The sequence below is a fragment of the Vipera ursinii genome (assembly GCF_947247035.1).
Source record: "Vipera ursinii genome assembly, chromosome: 13".
Lineage (NCBI taxonomy): Eukaryota > Metazoa > Chordata > Lepidosauria > Squamata > Viperidae > Vipera > Vipera ursinii.
Window position 1 is genome coordinate 549,717 of NC_139526.1, and position 20,356 is coordinate 570,072.

The following is a 20,356-nucleotide window of genomic DNA, read 5'->3' on the forward strand; positions in this document are numbered from 1 at the left end:
TGATCCATTTCGGATGGAAATTTCGGGTTTCTTTTTTAAGCTTTAAGCTTTAAACTCAAGCTAACTTTGAGACAGTATTTTTAACATGGTTATTTTTTGCAAATGTTAATTGATTTTTAGCTGACAGTTTGCACATCTTAAATATTGTTCATAGACATTGGCCACGAGTTGCTGGAATTGGGTATGTGTAGTTTAATGAAGAGAAGGGTGAGGGGTGACATGATAGCAGTGTTCCAATATCTCAGGGGCTGCCACAAAGAAGAGGGAGTCAAGCTATTCTCCAAAGCACCTGAAAGCAGGACAAGAAGCAACGGATGGAAACTAGTCAAGGAGAGAAGCAACCTAGAACTAAGGAGAAACTTCCTGACAGTTAGAACAATTAACCAGTGGAACAACCTGCCTCCAGAGGCGGTGAAGGCTCCAACACTGGAAGTTTTTAAGAAGAGACTGGCCAGCCATTTGTCTGAAATGGTATAGGATTTCCTGCCTGAGCAGGGGGTTGGACTAGATGACCTCCAAGGTCCCTTCCAACTTTATTATTATTATTATTATTATTATTATTATTATTATTATTATTATTATTATTATTATCTTTCTATTTAGGAGTTCATCCATTTTTACTATCCTTCAAAGGCTTCCAAGGTTTGCTGAGTATACACTTTAATACCCAAGACTCGAAAATGAAATTTTCATATCATCTGGTTGGAAGCTACACCAGCAGCATTATCTGCAGGTGTCAGGTACAAGGCAGATCACCTGTGAAATGACCCTTATGATGTCACTTCCCCCTCGGTCCCCCCACAGATGCTCATGAACTTTTCATCTAGTAACCTGAAAAAATAATCTTCACCATCAAAGTGCTTGTTCATTTTTTCAAAAGGTTTAAATAGATGAAGAACCAATGAACCAATTCAATCAAGTATTTGAAATGTGGCAAAAGAAAAATCAAACTTACATAATATGACAATACCTTTATTAGCACCAGCCAAAAGCACTAATATATATGCTAATATCTGGGTTGTCCAGAAATGCCCCCCTGCCAGGGACGTCCACGAGTGAGGTGATCAAAAAAGTCAATATGGCAACTACTTTAATCATGCCATCTCAAGTGCCATTTTGATTTTTTTTATCCTCCCTGTAATTCCTTATCATAAATATTGGGTTTTCTCTTTCAACACAATGATCATTTTTCTTAATATTGGCAAAAACTATTCCATTTCAAAAACAGAGACTATGTTTGCACTCATATCTGATAAAGCCCCAGACACAAACAATTTAGAAGTATTTCCTTCAGAGAAACACCTTTATAATTCCTCTGGAGTTTCTGGCTTCCCTTTCAGCAGGTGTTTCTTCTGAGGGCCCTGAAACCAAAGCAGAAAAAAAGCAGGTGTCAAATTCTCAGACTGCTACAATAAAATGGATAAAACTGTATGTCAAGGGTTCGTGATGGATTTCTGTGGAACAGTCTGCCTTCTGTATATTCCTTCACGTGTTCTCCCCCAACTGGCAGCAAATATTTCATATTTTCCAGATCTCTGCTGCCCTCTGGGGGTGGTCTAACTTTTTGCAGTCCAGGTGTTGCAATTCTATTTCTTGGCCATCTTCAGAGTCAACTTGCAGCAAGGCCCAACCTAAACACTGCTAAACCGCCTTTGAAATTCTAACTGCCAGGAGACGTTCTAACTGGAGAAATTTCCTGACAAAACAATGAATCGATGGAGTGAGAAGAGATTGGACAACCATCTGAAATGGTATAGTTTCCTGTTTGAGCAGGGGGTTGGACTAGAAGACCTCCAAGGTCCCTTCCAACTCTGTCATTCTGAATGCCAGTTAATGTGATGGCTCTGACTGAGCAGTGGGGGCTTTTTAGTCTTCCAGATAGATATGAGAAGAAAGGTTCAACAATATAGTAATGCCTGATTCATTTTTCTATTGTTTCATTCCACATTTCCAGGAAGAAAGAGTAGTTGGGAGATTTTTCTCCATTTCAAAAAAGGAGATTAAATTTCAGTGGTACTTGTGCTCTTCCAAGAACTTCTGCAGTAGCCTGAATGTTCTCCTGCTCAGTTTTTCTTGGTGAACCTGAGCATTAGCCACAGGGAAAACAGTTCTCCTTCTTCATTTGTTTCATATCACACCAGTTTATAAGGATTGTCTTATCACCACTTAGGGCTAAACTGCAGGAACCGTAAATGAGAATTGTGCAGAAGCCCTAGCCGTGGCTTTTGTTTCCCTTTTTAAGAAAAGTGCTGCATGGTGGCCTGTACTGGATTCTGACCAAAATGTCCAAGATGGCTGAAGATCGTGAAAAAACAGCCACCCCCAGAGGGGAGGGCAGGAAGCAAAGACCAGGTCTGAAGCCCACGGGGGGGGGGGATTGGTTGCCTCTCTATGTTCCCCCACACCTGCAGTGTCCAACTGCCGAGTGGGAAGAATCCTAGCCTTTTCAAAATTTAATGTATTTTTACATGCAATTCTCTTCTGTTTTGGATTCCATGTGGCAAAAAAAAATCCCCGGCAGAGGTAAACAAAAAGGTGAAGACGCCATCTGCGACTTGTGTGGTCAAAGCCCCACTGCTTTTTATTTGTCTCACAACTTGAGTGTTTTGACCTGATGCCCCCGCCCGCCCAGCTTCCATAGCCTCTCTCCTGTCCGGCACGACTCCAGGCCTGCTGAAAGGGGAAAAGCAATGGAGGTCCTCCTGGCGACGGATGAGCTGCCGGAGCCCACAAAGACAAAGGCAAACTTGGGCTGGCAGAAGGTTTTCCCCCCCAACGCTGATCTCCCCCAGCGGCTAGGAGGGACCCGTCTGGCAGAGGCCAGTTGCAGTTCAGGCTCCTGCGCCCTGTAAACTGGCACGGGGTTTATATTGCACTTCCTGTCCGAAAACCTTTCTTGGTGGGTTACTCTGATCCAGTTCTGCTGGGGTCAAGAGGGAGGCTCACTTTTGACCGCAAAGGGTTCGCCTCAGAGAAGGAGGGTGGAGATGAGGCCTAAGAGAGATCTTCCGTGTTATTGTTTAGCAACAAAAAAAAGAATCTGATGAGAACATTTCTTAAACCTTCAGAATTTTGATTGAAAACATAATTGTTAGGACTGAACCTCATTGGGAACAGAAAGCAGCACTAGGGCAATCTGTGAATGGAAACAGGTTTCCCTGCTGTCTTTAGAGCAAAAACTGCAAATAGAGGGATATCTATTTCACTCGATAATTCAAGCTTTACTATATAATGAAAATAAAAAAATTGCATTGGTTCCAGAATAATCTCACTCCGAACCTCACCGCTTCCTTTCTTAATTAAAAGGCTGGTTTCCAGCTACCAAAGGAAATAACCCATTTGGATCAAATCCTGAAGCCAATTTGGGAATGCACCAGCAGAACACTTCCCACTGAACTCTTGGATGACCGAAACAAATCATGGTTTCATATACAGAACTCCCCTCCCACAGTTTGTCTGTCCAGCTTGGGAGGGGTATTTCCGAGCACAAACTCACCATGAAGGCCCGCTTCTCCTGGGCAGTCTGGAAGCGACCGTGCCCAAACTTGGAGGTGGTGTCGATGAATTTCAGCTCCACTGCCTCCAGAGCTTTTCGGCTTGTGTGGACCAGAAGAGACTGGGGAGGCAGGAGGAAACGGTCACAACAGAAATCCAGAGGGGGGAGGGGGGGCCAAAGGCTGGCTGGATTGTTTCAAGGGCACAGGTCAAAATGCTGAGCTTGGACTGGGGAGACCCAGACACAGACCCCTCCTTGGCCCTGGAAGCTCAGTCTGGATCTCTGGGCCAGACCCATTTTCTCAGCTCGGGGTGGCAATGAAGTGAAGGGGGATCCCCATTTCTGCTGCCTTGATGTCTCTGAGAAAAGTCAGGATATAAGTGCACATGACCTGGGAGTTCATCGGCAGAGGGCAGATACAAATCTGTGGGAGAAATTTCCATGCCTCTCACTGAAATTTAGTGCTCAGAATGTATTTTAACTAATGCACAACCATTGCACATTGTGGCCAGGTGGGTGGTGAATAAATTAAATAAATAAATAAAGATTGCAAAAGCCTTTCCTAGGCGAAACGTGAGCCCAAAACTAGGTACAGTCTTGTTCTGTTCCAGCCTATGACCGGCCCTGTTTGAACATCAGGGACAACCCCTTTTTATACTCAACAGGGTGGGAAAAACCCAACCAAATTTATTTACAAAGAGTTCAAACAAAAGTTAAATGAAAAGTTCAAACAAAACTTAAACCAAAAAGGTTAAACAAGAGTTAAACAAGAATAACAGACCAGGACTCTAGCAGAAGATCTTCAAATGGTTGCCTTCAGCAACCAGCACCTCCCACACATTCCCCTTTTATCAGCAGTCCCAAGGCGTGGCTTCTCATTGCCTTCTCCTGAGTTGCCTCATTGCTTTCCTCTGTTCTGTTCTGCTAGATTGCCTCCTGCTCCTAGCGTCCCTGAACAGAGCCAGCTGTGGATCGTCTTCTTCCAATCCCTCATGCTCACACAGCTGAGTCTGAGGAGGAACAAGACGGGAGGGACCAGGCTGAGAGTTCTGCAGTACATTCCTCTGACACCAAAGGCTCTCCAAACCCCTCCTCCTCCTCCTCCTCAGAATCATCCGACTCAGCTGCCGAAACCACAGGCTGACGCTGAATCACAAGTGTAGAGGGCCTAGGCACTTGACTTAGATAACAATGAATAAAACTTTTTTTTTAATCCCATTTATATCCCACCCTTCTCCGAAGACTCAGGGCGGCTTACAATCTAAGAAGCACAAATCAATGTGCTTAGCAATAGCCTTCATTCTATGTATGTGCCTGCTTATTAGGGCTTTCGCCCCCCCAGCGGCATTATTACAAAGTCAGCTTATTGCCCCCAACAATCTTGGTCCTCATTTCTACCTACCTCGGAAGGATGGAAGGCTGAGTCAACCTTGAGCCTGGTGGGACTCGAACCTGCACTAATTGCAGGCAGCTGGTGTTACTTAAGGAGGCATTAGCCCACTGCTCCACCAAGGCTCATGATTTCTTAACCTCTTGTGTTTCTCCTGAGAAATTCAGGCAGGGACATTTCTGTAGGGATTTCACTGCATTTCTCATCCCATTTTGTGGTGATACCTGCACAAGACTTCGGCATGCCAGCAACGGTGCTGCTAGCCTCTTGTTGATTGCTTCCAGGCTTTCTGCCCTCCTCCCAAAGCAGCTGAAATGCTCCTTTGCTCAGGCTGACTCCTCCCACCCTCCCCCTCTGGAGAGCAGCAGAAACCCTTGGCACACCACCTTGCATCGGTCAACCCCACAGACCAACCCTCGCCCCAGAGAGCCACACTTGTCTTTCATCCTTGGACTCATCCACTGTCCTTCATGATGCCTCAGTGAGGCCCTCACCTTCCTCAGGGTCAGCACCCGCTTCCTGGTACCCATCACACAGCCCTTCACCATCACAAAGTCATTGTTGACTTCTCCGTACTGAGGAAATCCACCCTGGAAGACAGAAAGGCAGAGAAGACATCAGGTGTGAGGGTGTTATTGATGCATTGATGAATAGCAGTCCACACCAGAAGGCACGTGTGACACTTGGGAAGTATGTCGTGGCATTCAAAAGAAATGGCTGCCACAAAGAAATTCCAGCATGCATAAAATGGCTGTCTTTGCAAGGACGGCCAATTGCAAACATGCCCAATGCCATGAAGGGAATACTCTCCTGTGATGTATATCATGTATCATATATATCATGTCCCCTATTTCACTTTTCACCTATTTCACTTTTTCTAGCTGCAGTCATTTTTCTAAACACACCAATGGAAGCAAATGGTATCCTAAAGCATCATGGTACTTAATTGCAGAAAATTAGAAAGGCAGCAGGCTACTTCATAGCAATAGCACTTAGACTTATACTGTATACTGCTTCACAGTGCTTTACAGCCCTCTCTAAGTGGTTTACAGAGTCAGCCTGTTGCCCCCAACAATCTTGGTCCTCATTTTACCAACCTTGGAAGAATGAAAGACTGAGTCAACTTTGAGCCAGTCAGGATCAAACTCCTGGCTGTGGACAGAGTCAGCCTGCAACGCTGCTTTCTAACCTCTGCACCAGCAGGACTTCTACAATTACAGCATTCCATGTGGATTTTTAAATTTAAAATAAACTTGAAACTTTTTAAAAAGTAGAAGATGGCATGGAATGTCTACAGGCCTGGTGCCCATGGATGCCTGCAGGGTAGTGTCAAGATTTGAAGCCCAGTCTTGCTGGTGCAACAGAAATTGCTTCTCATGTGGAACTGCCTGAGAGTTCCAGGAATACCGTAATCTAGACTGTGATTGACCTGTTTTCGAAGCAAGCACATTTTTGTGGCATGCCCGAAAATCCCATCAGCTCAGACCTTAGCCAAGTTGTTTGCACAGCATATATATAGGCTACGTGGAGTCCCAAGGCATATCATCTCTGACTGGGGGGTGCAGTTTACCACAAAGTTCTGGCAGGAGTTTATCAGATTGATAGGGTCCTCACAGGGGCTTAGTTCTAGGTTCCATCCGAGTACCAACAGGGGGGCAGAAAGAGCTAACACAATGATAGAGCAATACTTGTGCTTCATGAGAAATACCCGCAACGTCCAAGGTGATGATGCTTGAATATGTGTACTTATTGTTTCCTTATGTCTAATTTTTTTCAAGGGGGTTGGCATGTCAAGGCTGAATTGCTAAGATGTCTGCTAACCTCGGTAGCTGCTCAACTTGCCATAGAAACAGGGAGGAGTGGGAGTCTGAGAAAGAAATGGGAGTTTCAAGAAGCCACCCAAGGATCGTGAAACCCAAAGTTATCAAAAGCAGGTGTCTGACAGAGAAGAGGACCATTCACATAACAAATAGAAAGAATGTGATTGGGCAATGTGAACATATGGTGGGTGGGATTATGAAAAGCTATTGTTAATCAGATTTTCACTAGAGTTGATTTTACTTCTTCAGTGCCAGGATGTGTATTCAATAAAGATTATCTCTTGAGGCACCTCAAGGCCATAGAGTTTCTTCAGTGTTGAATTCTCCAGCTGGATGGTTGACACATGCACTTTCACTTCCCGAAAGCTAAACGAAACTCAGAGGCGATGGACAGCGGCGAAGAAAGAAGCCTTCACTGTGCGGTGGGCCCTACTGACATGGAAACAATTCTTAGAGGGGAGTAAGGTCACCTTCGAAGTTTGGACTGATCACAAAAATTTACAGGCACTCATGACTCCCTGCAAACTTCCCCCAAGCAGGTTCAGTCGGCTCAATACTTCAATCAATTTGACTTTACTTTGAAATACATCCTGGAGAGGGGAGAACTTTCTAGCTGATGCACTGTCTCGCTTGCCCCAATCCAAAAGTTCCTGAGAGGAAGTGGTGAACCTTATTATCCCCATGAGGCAGTTGGCAGTACCGGTGACCACTTGACAGCAAGGGAAAAGGAAGACACCCCCCCTTTCTGGTGATGCGTTCACGCAACAGATGAAACAGTGGTTGCGAACTAATGCGTGGTTTGGAGCACACTGGGGAGAACCAACGCTGAGAGAGGACTTGGCCTGGAAGGGGAACGAACTGTAAGTTCCGGACAGCCTAAGGCTACAAGTTCTACAGAGGAGTTACGATGCTAAGCAAGCTGGCCACTTTGAGTTCTCAAAGACTTTGCATTTAACTAAATTGACCATTCTGGTAGCCAGGGATGAAGAAGGACATAGAAAGCTATGTGAAAAGCTGTGCTGTATGTACTGCCATGAAGCGGAGGCCAGGGAAGAAATGGTATACTCAATAAAGCTTTGCATTAAGAGCCTGGAAAGTCTTGAAGGTGTTTGCTTGGTTGGGTTCGTCAATCAGAACCTTGACAGGTAGATTTAAAAGGTCAAGGCAACAGCCTCAATCTTACAGTTGAAGCCTTACCCCTCTTTACCATGTGATGCATGCATGGCATAAGTGAAAACTGGGGTTGGTCTTCGACTGTGTGATCATGACCACTATTTTGACTGTTTTGACCCCTTCCTGGTAGACAATCCTGAATTTCCTTTACACAAAACTGCCTAGAGCTGGGCTGAGTCCTCTGATCCATCTAACCCATCAAATTTGGATAGCTTTTCCCATTTTTTAGCCTTGTCTCCAGCACAGAAGGGACTTTTCCATCTCTGCCCTCTTCAAGTGACCCAAGAAAGGGAAGCCCTGCATCTATACAGGGATCTCACCTGTGCATCTCCTGAGCTGAAATAATGGTCACGATGTGGTCATAGAAAATACCCCGGTGCTTCCAAAAGTTTTCCCACTGTTTTTAGAACAGCACTGGAATTCATTGCAGTGGGGATGGATTTTGAAGACAAGATATTCCTTTAAAACATGGGTTTTTGTCTTGATAAAAAGATGGTACGTGCAGAGAAGGGCTCATGATGAGACACCCAAAGGTTCATTCTCCAGTCAGAAGAACTAACCTTCCTTCTGGCCTCCTTACCAGTGGTGTGATGGTTTTCTCTGTTGGGTCATAACTGGTGGATGCATTGTTTCTGATCACTTTGCCATCTGCTACATGGATTCCACGGCCGATGCGATAAACCTAAAGGAAAGATTTGGCCAAAGTGACTTTCAAGTTATCTAACTGGAGAATGAAGGCTGGCCAAGTCTACCTTGGTCACTGGTGCCTAAGCCCAGCCTGCTTTTGCACACCCAATTCCAGCCTCAATCCTGCTCTTATAGGCCACATCAGCACAAAGGAGGCACCAGATGCTGCATCATCCCTGTCCCCGCCCCCGCCCTGCAAAAATCAGATTTGCTCTGAGCTGCTGAAAGCTGTGGCTTATGGACTCTCAAAGCAAAAGGCTCCTCTGAGTTGACTCCTGGAGACTTCAGGAGATGACCCTGCAGCTTTGTAGGCAACAGAACACAAAAGTGATTTCCAAAGCCACCTATAGCCTTTCCAAGCGCACTTTCAAAATATGGCATAACACAAAGGCTACCACTAATGTTGTTTGTAGAGAGGAAAGCAAGAAAGAAAAAAAGGTAGATTACATGGGACAGATATCTTTGGATTGCAAATATATTTTAGGTTTTATGTAATAATTTATGTAATGGATAATATTAAAAAGGGAGGCTTTAGTTATTACCCGTTTAATCGTTACATATCAGTTTTGTAGTGTTCACCTACGGAAGGCAAAGCAAAAATGACATAAAGAAGCTCTCCTAAAATGTTGGACCTCATTTGTTTTTGCTACTAGTTTCTTGGTAAAAACAGCCCCCCCCCCACTCTCCCATCTTGCAGAAGATGCAGAATTAGAGGCGGGGTTTGCACTGGCTGTCCCAGAATCCTAAAGTGACTTCAGCAAGGAATGGGAAATTGCACTCCTGCCATATCTGTAAAACGGTGAATTCTCTGCTCCCAGACGACCCTTGCCATGCACTTGCTAAGCCTGATAGCTTCACACCTACCAGCCATATCTATCAAACAGCTGGTGGGCGAGGAGGAAAGATGGATCAGTGGGTTGCAGCTGTTGTTCCTAAAACACTCTGATCCCACCAGAGGTGGGTGCAATTGGGGGCTGTTCGTCTGTTTGGGCTTCAAATGAGTTGACAGGGGGAGGAGTCATACCTTCTTGTTGAGTTCTGTGCGGTGGTGGTAGCCCTTCTGGCCAGCTCGGGCAATCGAGTAGCTCACCCGGGCAGGGTGCCAGGCTCCGATGCAGGCGACCTTCCGTAGGCCTTTGTGAGTCTTCCTTGGGAGTTTCTTGGTACGCCACCGACTCGTCACCCCTGCAGAAAGGCAGCCTCGAGGTTACAGGCAGGACCTCTAAATGTCTGAGGCAGGGGTGCATTACTGCATTACTCCAGATGCAGCTGAACTGCCCTCCTTCACCATTAACCATACAACTGGGGCTGCTGGAGTTTAATTATAGCTACCATACAGGTAGTCCTTGACTTACAACTGGGATGGGAACTTCCATCACTGAATGAGTTGTCCCCAATTTGATGACTCTTTTTGCTGCTGGCCTTTAAGCAAATCACCACAGTCATTAAGTGAATTACATGGTTATTAACTGATTCTGGATTCCCCCTATGGGCTTCCTCCATAGATTCTGCTTGATGGAAGCTATCGGGGAAAGTGGCAAATGAGGATCACGTGACCCCAGGACATGCAACTGTCATAATGCCAGTTGCCAAGATCTGAATTTTGATCATGTGGCAGCGGGGATACGCAACTCGTTGTTAAGTCACTTTCTGCAATGCCGTTACTACTTTACACAGTCACTAAACGAACGGTTGTAAGCCAAGGACCACCTGGACTATCTAGAAGGACAAAACGATCTAGTCTTCGGATGGAGAGGGAATGAATGAAGAATTAAAAGGAGAGTTTTAGAAAAGACAACTGAGAAAGTGAAAATCAGGCGAAATTCAAAAGGCTTACAAGATTCCATTACTATGTTCTACCCTGCAATAGTGTCTGACACTCTGTAGTGTCAGACGTTCCTTTCCTGACCCGGCCTTCTTTGACTGACCATCACAGGATCAGCATCCCTTTATTAAAGAAGAAAAGGGGCTGAAAAAGAACAGGAGCAGTTTCACCAGACCCGGAATTAGGCACTCTCACAAAATGGCTGCCCTGATTTTTATTTCCTTTATATCCCTATGCCAACAGTCCTGCCAGCTGCCACAAACATGTTTGTTCCCCGCTTTCCCCAGAGTGCTCTCTACCAACTGCCTTTTAATGGCAAGATGACCACAACATGGGGTGCAACCACTCACTAAAGGGGTCATTGCCTCCTTTGGGGCTTAGAAGTCTCCTGACCCTCTTCTAAAATATTATTCCAGCAGAAAACATGGGATGCTCCAAGCCTAGCTTTAAACCAATGTTTCTCAACTTTGGCAGGTTGAAGACGTGTGGATGTCAACTCTCAGAATTCTCCAGCCAGTCATTTTAAATTCTTAAAAGAATTTGAAGTGAGGTTGAGGAGGGAACCTATCAGGCCACAGGGAAGGTGTGGACATCTCTGGTCAGAAATACAGAAAAATCTACTTTTCCACATATCTTGCATGGCTTCTGGAGTCATTCATCTGGAATGCAGTCTATAGTCAGACCGCTTCCAATCAGCCTCTGATCCAAGATGCCTCAGGGTTCCAGCTCTGCTGCCTCCTACCTTTCATGCCATGCCCTTTGGTGACTCCAATGACATCGATCATCTCATTCTGGCTGAAGACACTCTGCACCGCCACCTGCTTCTCCAGCTTCTCACGAGCCCAGTCAACTTTCTCTGCCACAGAGCCCCCATTGAGCTGGATCTCCATAATATGTGCTTTCTTCTGCCTCATTGGCAGGAGCTTCATCTGCAACCAAAAAAGCTCAAAAATTGTACCATGCAGCAGAGGTGACAAAGGCTCATGGTCAACACTTAACTGGCCACAAAGGGAATGAGCAGGAGATCCAGTCTCTCAGAACCTTCCACCTGTTAGGAAGGAAGGAAGGAAGGAAGGAAGGAAGGAAGGAAGGAAGGAAGGAAGGAAGGAAGGAAGGAGATTGGAAGGAGAGGGAAGGAGGGTCTGAGGGAAGTCCTGCCTTAGTCCTGCCCTGCTGCCCTTTTGCCATCCCCTTGCCCCCCCTCCTGGCCTATCCTGGTGATCTCCCACCCTATCGCTAAGGATGCTTTGGTTATAATCATCATTTTTTCCCAAACTATAGTCCGCCCCCCCCAAACAGTCTGAGAGACAATCAACTGCCCCCATTTAAAAAGTTTGAGGACCCCTGCCCTACATGGTGGAGAGAGAAGGACTCTCAACTCTGCTTTTCTCCGGGGTCTCCCAACCTGGGGCTCTCCTGGATAACCAGTAGGGGCTCTGAGGGGCTTCCTCATGTTCCCCCCGCACCTCCCTCTCCTTTGATGAAGTATGGCAGAGATGAGGGCTCTCTAAGCTGGAACAAGAGAGATCAGGAGGCACAAAAGTGGTCTATGAAATCACACATAGCTCAGAGACGTGGGGAGAGATGCTCTTCTCTGTCTCCTGAAATGCTATAATCACTGTCATCTCATGAACGTCAGGGCAGCAAGATTTAGGACTACAAGAAAATGAGTCCTATTTCTCCATTTCTTCAGGAATCATCCCATTATTGTTGTGCCAGATTAATAGTAATGGGGACAGGCTTGTATCACTTCAGTTATGGGGATAATCAAGCAGTGGGTTTGTGAGGGTATAGAAAAGAGCAAAACTATTGCTAGAAGCCAACATGGGTTTGCTAAAAACAGATCGTGTCAGACAAACCTTTTTTGTTGTTCGTTGCCTTGTTTGATAAAGTAACTAAATTGGTGGACCTGGGAAATACTGTGGACATAGTTTACTTTAGACTTCAGTAAGGCATTATACAAGGTAGACCACAGCCTACCCTTTAGTAAGATTGAACAATGTAGGATAGAGAGCTTCACCACCAGATGGATTCATAACTGGCTGACCAACTGCACTCAGCATGTAGTCCTCAATGGAACCACATCTAAATGGAGAGAAGAATGCAGTGGGGAACCACAAGTTCTGTCTTCGGCCTAGTACTCTTCAGTATCTTCATAAACGATTTGGGTGAGGGAATAGAAGGGGAACTCATCAACACCAAGCTGGTGGGAATAGCCAACAGTTTAGAAGAAAGGCTCAAGATCCAGAAGGATCTTGACAACCTTGAACACTGGAAAAAAAGTAAGGTTTCACACTTAGACAAGAACAACCAAATGCACAGGTATAGAATAGGTGGTATGTGACTCAACAGCATCTAAGTGTCCAAGTGGAAAACCACTTAAGTATGAGCCAGAAGTATTCTGCAGCCGCCAAAAAAGCCAACACAGTCCTAGGCTGCATCAACAGAGGGATAGTATCAAGAGCACACAAAGTGTTAGTATTGCTTTATATTGCGCTGGTAAGGCCACAGTTGTAGTATTGCATCCAGTTCCGGTCACCATGATGTAAAAAAGATCTTGAGACTCTAGAAAGAATGCAGAAAATAGCAACAAAGAAAAACAAACAAACAAAAAGTCTGGAGGCTAAACCATACAATGAATGGTTGCTGAAACTAGATATGTCTAGTCTAGTGAAGAGAAGGACTAGGGATGACAGGATAGCAGTCTTCCAATACTTGAGGGGCTGCCACAGAGACGTGGAAGTCAGCCTATTCTCCAAAACACCTAGAGCTGGACAAGGAGTAATGGATACAAGATTGGGGTTGTAATGGAGTAATGGATACAAGCAACTTCTTCTTCTTCTTCTTCTTCTTATTATTATTATTATTATTATTATTATTATTATTATTATTGTTGTTGTTGTTGTTGTTGTTGTTGTTGTTGTTGTTGTTGTTGTTATAGAGAGATCAAATCTAGAATTAAGGAGAAATTTCCTGTAAGAGAGAACAATTAATCAGTGGAACAGCTTGCCTCCAGAAGTTGTGGGTGCTTCTTCAAGATCTTCAAGAAGAAATTGGACAATCATTTGTCTGGAATGGTATTGGATCTCCTGCTTGAGCAGCAGGTTGGACTGAAAGACCTCCAAGGTCCCTTCCAACCCCATTATCCTATGTTCTGTGTACTATGCGAGGCTGCTATGAAGATGCTGTACTGAGGAAATTGCTTAAATTAGAATGGTGTGATTTCTTGCCATCATTTGCTACCAGGTGGTTTGAAAAGAGGTCTGGGTGAATACCTGGAGGACCAGGCTCCCAAGGCCACTAAAACCGAGGCACTTGTCCCTCCCTCCACCTTGGCATCAGGCCTTCAAGGATGCTGTTGCATAGGGACAGCAAAGAGCGCTCCCACCTCCACTGTTCGCTTGGGGGCTTCCTCAATGCCTTTAGTGGGCCATTGTGTGACCCGGAAGTGGACTAGTGAGGCTGCCATCATTTGAAGGACTCCTGAAAGAAGCAGCAGCTTTTTTCAAACTGAGTCAGAAACCCCTACCCCCAACCCCCAACCCCAAAGATTCATGGGAGGTGTTCATGGGAGGTCTGGAGCTCTTCTTCAGCCAGGACCTTGACTTTGGTGCTAACCACAAATTACTGGATTCTCTCTTTTGGCTTCACTTACACATGCTGTGTTTGTGCTTCTTAATCAAGTGAGAGGGAGGGACTAGCAACCTTATCTGTCCTTCAGGATAAAGAATTCAGTTCCGAAGATGCAACCCAGGTTGCACAACAGACAACATCTGGCAGTGAAGACTTTGTCCAATCAAGCAGAAACAACCAGCAACAAATCACGAGTGAGTTTGACCAGCCAGTGAGCAAGACAACCCTCCTAAGACATGTGGAAAATGTTCACCTGGGTGTGCACAATGACACGGATGACCTTGCAGTACTTCTTCATGGACACAAAGTCCTTCTCCAGCTGCTTCTTCCCAGCCTCATCTTGCCATTTCTTGCAGTACTTGGTGAATGCCTTCTTTTTGCTCTTGTGCCTGAAAAGAAAAGGCATGGAAAATCAGCCAGCAGATACAACATCAACTGGAATTATTTCGAACCAGGCTTTGCCAAGAAAATGGTGGGGGGGAAGGGGGGGGGCTCAACTTCAGGTTCTTCAGGGAAGGGCTGGATCACCTCCGAGAAGGCCACGTCCTATCAAAGCCTCCAGATGTTAATGTCAGGTAATAGCCATAATTCTAAGACTGGTTTATGAAAACATTGAACTGATTTTCTGATTTAACATGGAGGCTTATGATACAGGGGCTGTGTTCAACCAGTTAAACAACAAACCATTTTAGTGAAGTCTCACATGTGAGAATTCAGCTTTATTTTAATCATGCTGAATATACTTAAGAAAGTTACTGTTCCTCCTCCATCACAGTAAAAATTGCAACTTGGAAGCCAATCTTGGCTACCAAAGTCATACCAAAGGCTGAAGGAAAATACCTACAATCCCGCAGAACCCCTGGGTGTGTATTCATAATTGCAGGCTTCGCCCAGAAAGCACTTCCAAAACACATCTGTGAGCCCCTGTTTAAGCAGGGCTTTCCCCTGGCTCACTCACGCTGACCCCCTCCTCACCAGTTTCTGTAGAAGCGTCTTCGGCATTCATCACTTATGTGTTCTGCAAAGATGGTCTTGAAATTTCTCAGCCCCCTCGGTGTCTCGATGTAGCCCACTAGCCCAACGACCACCAATGGCGGAGTCTCAATGATAGTGACAGCTTCCACTTCCTCTCGCTTAGAGATTTCTGGAGATTAAAGGGTGGTGGGGGGAAGACTGAGGATGTGATCCAGGAAGGCTCACATAAGCCATAAGGTGGTTTCTTTTCCAACCATTATTTATAGTTTTTTGGAAGGGGACATATAAAGCCTACCACTGTAAAATATAAATCATGGGTTATGGCTAAATTGTTGCAAAAACCCAGCCAGTTGAGGTTTGTTCAATTAAAAAAAGGAATCACAGACGAGCACAATATTTATGCAGCTCACTGTATTTCCTATTTGATATCCATTGGCGAGGGCCTCTTTCCACACCAGCATTCTCAAACCATGTACCCTCTGGACACGGGTGGCAGTCCCAACACTTTGGGAGAGGCTGGCTTGGATGCAGTTTTCTGACAAAGAAAAGAATTCCACACACTAAGTCACCTGGAAATGTCTACCATGAGTGTTTCCATTTCTCACAAATATCAGAGACTTCCATTCTGTTCTCTATTGGTCAGACCTTACCTCAAATACTCTACCCTAGTCTGAGCACAATATTCTAGGAAGGATTGAAAGTGGAAGAGGTTAAAGGAAGGAATGAGGAAGATTACAGGCCTTAGGAAGAGCTAGATCAAAAGATATGGGTATGTTTGGCCTTGAGAAGAGACCTGTGGTGGAATGCAGTCTGGATTCCCAGTAGGGAAGGGCTGCATTCCAAAGAGGCAGTGGAGCATGGAAAGTTTGGTCGGGGGGGGGAAAGAGGGTTAAAATGGCTCCCCCCTCAACAACTTCCAAAGTATATCCATAGTGATGCAAATAGTTGCTTTATTCTGGCAAGACTTTGTAAATGAAAAGCAATACAGGAAACGTCTCAGAAGTTAACTTCAGATGTCGTTCCTGGTTCTTGGGGGCCTCACAAGAAGGCTGAAACTAAGGATGGAACATGATAGCATTTTTCAAGTCCCCGGAGATTTCAAATAAGCCGAGATCCTGCCAGCACGAGGGCACGGAATAACCTAGGTGCTAGGGCAAAAACAGAGCTCTGAGTCCTGTATGTGGCTAGGGGAGCATCAGGAAACCTGGGTGGTAACTAGACAAAAAGACAAAAGAGAACAACAGCAAATCACTTCCCTAAGTACATGGATGTAACCAGGAGTTGAACTTACCTTGTGGAGGAGGAGGAACAACTTGATATTAAATTTGAAAATGAACTCCTACAAGAAAGAGTAGCTAATACCTAAGGAAATACCTAACAGAGAAACTAATACCTAGGGAAAGAGTGGTCTGCCCTTCTCTGGATGAGTTCAAGTAGAAGCCTGATTGTGGGCCACTTGTCAGGCCTGCTCCTGATTTGCATGGGCTTAGTGGCCACTATAGCCCCTTCCAGTTGCCCAGGTCTATGAAGCTTTCTAAGTGAGGAATAGAATTAAGCAAACCTGGCACATACTTAGTCCTGATCTATGATGTTCCCGCAGGATGTGAGTCATGCCAGCTTTATAGCCCAGGAAGGCGGTCAGGTGGACTGGTTTGCTGGGATCATCCTTGGGCCAACCCTTCACTTTTCCTCGATGTCGGCGGCTCCTCTTATGAGGAAGGAAACCCAAGTGGCCGTGCCTGGGAGCTGAAAACTTCCGATGAGACTGGAAAGGTGGGGGGAGTTGGTGGGAAGAGTGACTAGTTACTTCTGTGATCTTGCAAAGATCATGAAAAGCTTGTCAGACAAGGCAGGAAGTAAAAGTCCCAACACATCTGGAGCAGAATGGCATAAAAAAACTAGAGCGACTTGGATTCTTCCTAACTCAACTCAGCAGACTCAGGCACAAAATGTGCAATGCTAGGCTTGAGGCAACGGATTAAGGGTGATGATATTCAACTAGACAAGGCATCTCTTTCTAAGGATATACATTACCTTTGCCCTCTTTAGACCCACCAAATATGTAAACTAAATTATAATCTCCAAATACAAGAAGGCATTCTGGCTGGATCTATAGAGGTTTGAGAAGAGAGATAAAAGGGTCAAGGTTTTGCCCAGATGACAGATGGGCTACTGAAATCCTAAGCTGCATTTTATTATTTGTTTTTTGTTGCTACACATTTAGTGTTGGTAACCCCGCACTTGAACAAACTCCCGAGTTGTCCCAACTAGTTCTGTTTACAATTTTTACTTTTGGATACATGTGATTCTGTTATTTTCAATATAGTAAAATTTTATATGTAAAATGCATAGCAATATGCCTAATTTATTTTATGATATTTTTTCATATATGTAATCAATTTATACTATCAAATTTTGTTGTGTATTTGTTATTGAATGCAATAGGGATACTATTGCATTCCAGATTGAGGAAAGTCTGCTCCAGATGGGAAATCCTCTATTTTTAACTTTAGTAGTTCTCACAACAAAGAAAGGGGTTTCTCCACCCTGTTCATACTAAGCAAGCAAGCAAGTTCAGCAAAACCTACTGACTCAAAACAGCAAAAAACCCCTCCCCCAGCTCAAGTTACAAATGTCTAAACTCTGCCATCAAATATTACTTTGTTAGTTGCTACTCTAAGAACTGGAACAGCCCAGATCTTAACAGGTTATGCAGCCAATTCTGCCTGTGACTTGCATTCACACCGGAGGCCCTTTTCCTCTCTCCCGATGAGATTGCCACTTGGAGGGGTTTATGAACTACTTTAAGCAAAGATGACCTGATGGCTCCAGAACATTTCAATAATTTTGTATATTATTTCCAAGACGCTGTGTTCCTGCCCCACCTCCCCCTCCTTAAGCCGTGATCAACAGAGCCTTGCAGCACAATAACAGAGTTGGACGGGGCCTTGGAGATCATCTCATACAACCCGCTGCTCAAGCATGAAATTTATGCCATTCTGGATAAATGTTTGTCCAATCTCTTCTTAAAAACCTCCAGTAAATAAAGCACCTATAACTTCTGGAGGGAAGCCATTCCACTGATTGATTGTTCTCACTGCCAGAAAATTTCTTCTTAGTTCTAGGAGTTCTTAGTTTTCCTTTTGGTAACCAATCACATAAGGAGGAAGGTAGAGAAAAAAGAAATAAAAAAGAAAAACATAATGAAATAGAAAGTGATGGAAAGGATAGAAATCCCAGTTACAAAGTAGGAGATACAAGAAACATACTCAAGACCAGTAAAGGACTCAAATGCCTATACACTAATGCTCAAAGTTTAGGGAACAAGCAGGGCGAACTTGAAGTACAAGAAGGCAGATATGATATAGTTGCCATTACTGAAATATGGTGGGATGAAACTCATGACTGGAATGTACTGATGGAAGGATATAAACTATTCAAAAGAAACAGACCCAACAAAAGAGTAGGTGGAGTTGCATTATACATAAAAGATCACTACATCTCTACAGAAATAAACAAAACCAAGGATGAAAACCACCTAGAATCCATATGGGTCAATATAAAAGGGAAAAAGAATGACATTGCTGTAGAGTATACTGCAGGCCACCCAACCAAGCAGAAGAAATAGATGAACTCTGCTAATCAATTAACAAATGTATGTAGGAAACATACCACAGTAGTAATGGGAGACTTTAACTACCCTGATATCAACTGGGAGACAAACTCTGCAGTAAGTGGGAGATCAAACAGATTCCTAACCAACTTAGTTGACAACTTTGTCACCCAAAAGGTAGAAAAGGGAAGTAGAGAAAAAGCTATATTGGACCTAATAGAGAAGAAGCGATAGAGGGAGTTGAAATTGCCGGAACCTTGGGCAAGAATGATCATGTCATACTAGAATTCTATATAATCCAAACACAAGCAATAGAATATAATCCAACCAGTATCCTATACTTTAAAAGAGCTGAGTTTAACAAACTCAGGGAGAGTCTAAGCAAAATTTCATGGATAAAAATCCCAAAGGGGAAAACAACTCAAGAAGCATGGGAAACACTGAAAAATACAATCATAAAAGCCCAGTCCAACATAATACCACTAAAAAGAAAAGCAAGAAATCCAAGAACAAAACCAACATGGTTGCACAAAGATCTCTCTGATAAACTGAAAGACAAAAAGGATAAGTACAAAAAATGGAAAGAGGGACACATAACTAAGGCAGAAATAGCCCAAATCTGCAAAGATGAAGTCAGGAAAGAAAGGCTCAGAATGAACAAAGACTTGCAACAAAAGTCAAAGATAATTTTAAAAAATTCTTTCAACATATTAATAACAAAAAAGTCAAGGAAACAGTTGATCCACTGAAGAGAGAAGACGGCAAGGAAGTAACAGACAACAGAGAGAAAGCAGAGCTGCTCAACTCATTCTATGCATCAGTCTTCACACAAAAAGAAACTATAGCCCAACCTACCAAAAACATAACTGTAAAAGACAGACTAGAAATAAAAATTAAAATAAGCAAGAAGAGAATACCTGTCTGACCTTGATGAATATAAATCACCAGGACCTGATGGATTCCCATCTTCAAAAAAGGGGGGGGAACCATACCCAGGAAACTACAGACCAATTAGCCTAACATCAATATATGGGAAGATACTAGTAAAAATGTTTTTAAAAAACAGATCTGTAAACATCTAGAAACAAATAAAAGTTAGAACTAGTAGCCAGCACGGGTTTCTTAAAAACAGATCATGCCAAACCAATCTTGTCTCATTCTTTGACAAAGTGACTAAATTAATAGAGCAGCGAAATGCTGTGGACATAGTATATTTAAACTTCAGCAAGGCATTTGATAAACTAGACTACAACCTACTTCTTGGTAAGCTAGAAAAATGTGGGATAGACAGCATCACCACCAGATAGATTTGTAGCTGGCTGACAAACCGTACTCAATGAGTAGTCCTTAATGGTACTACATCTAAATGGAGGGAAGTAATCAGTGGGGTGCCACAAGGTTCTGTCTTAGGCCCAGTACTCTTCAACATCTTCGTAAATGACTTAGACGAGGGAACAGAAGGGGAACTCCTGCAAGCCATTGCTTTCAGACACTGACTCCCCCCTACCTCACCCCCCAGCCCCACCGAAGGCCAAGCCCATCGCTTGCCAGTACCATGATCTGACGTCTTCAGCCGAGACTGCCGAGAAAGAAAGAGGCTACCAGCAAGTGCCTGGCTTGCCTAATGCGAAAGATGTTTCTCCCTCCCCAAGACATAAATTTAGCAGCTGGCTTCATTCTGGTGTACTATCCATTTCACCCTCGGGAGGGCTGACGGGGGTCAAGCACGCCTGGAGGGAGGGAG

General features: G+C 44.2%; 1 protein-coding gene across 1 annotated transcript; it reads right to left on the bottom strand.

Moving 5' to 3' along the window:
* Positions 1-966: 966 nt before the first annotated feature.
* Positions 967-20,241, bottom strand: RPL3L (ribosomal protein L3 like). The gene is made up of 10 exons (XM_083373190.1): positions 20,167-20,241; positions 16,572-16,764; positions 15,000-15,168; positions 14,278-14,413; positions 11,134-11,320; positions 9,591-9,751; positions 8,460-8,561; positions 5,381-5,476; positions 3,497-3,616; positions 967-1,361 (listed from the first exon to the last, which is right to left on the bottom strand). The coding sequence occupies exons 1-10, from the start codon at positions 20,167-20,169 to the stop codon at positions 1,305-1,307; spliced, it is 1,224 nt and encodes a 407-aa protein (XP_083229316.1). The 5' UTR covers positions 20,170-20,241; the 3' UTR covers positions 967-1,304.
* Between the last annotated feature and the right edge of the window lie 115 nt (positions 20,242-20,356).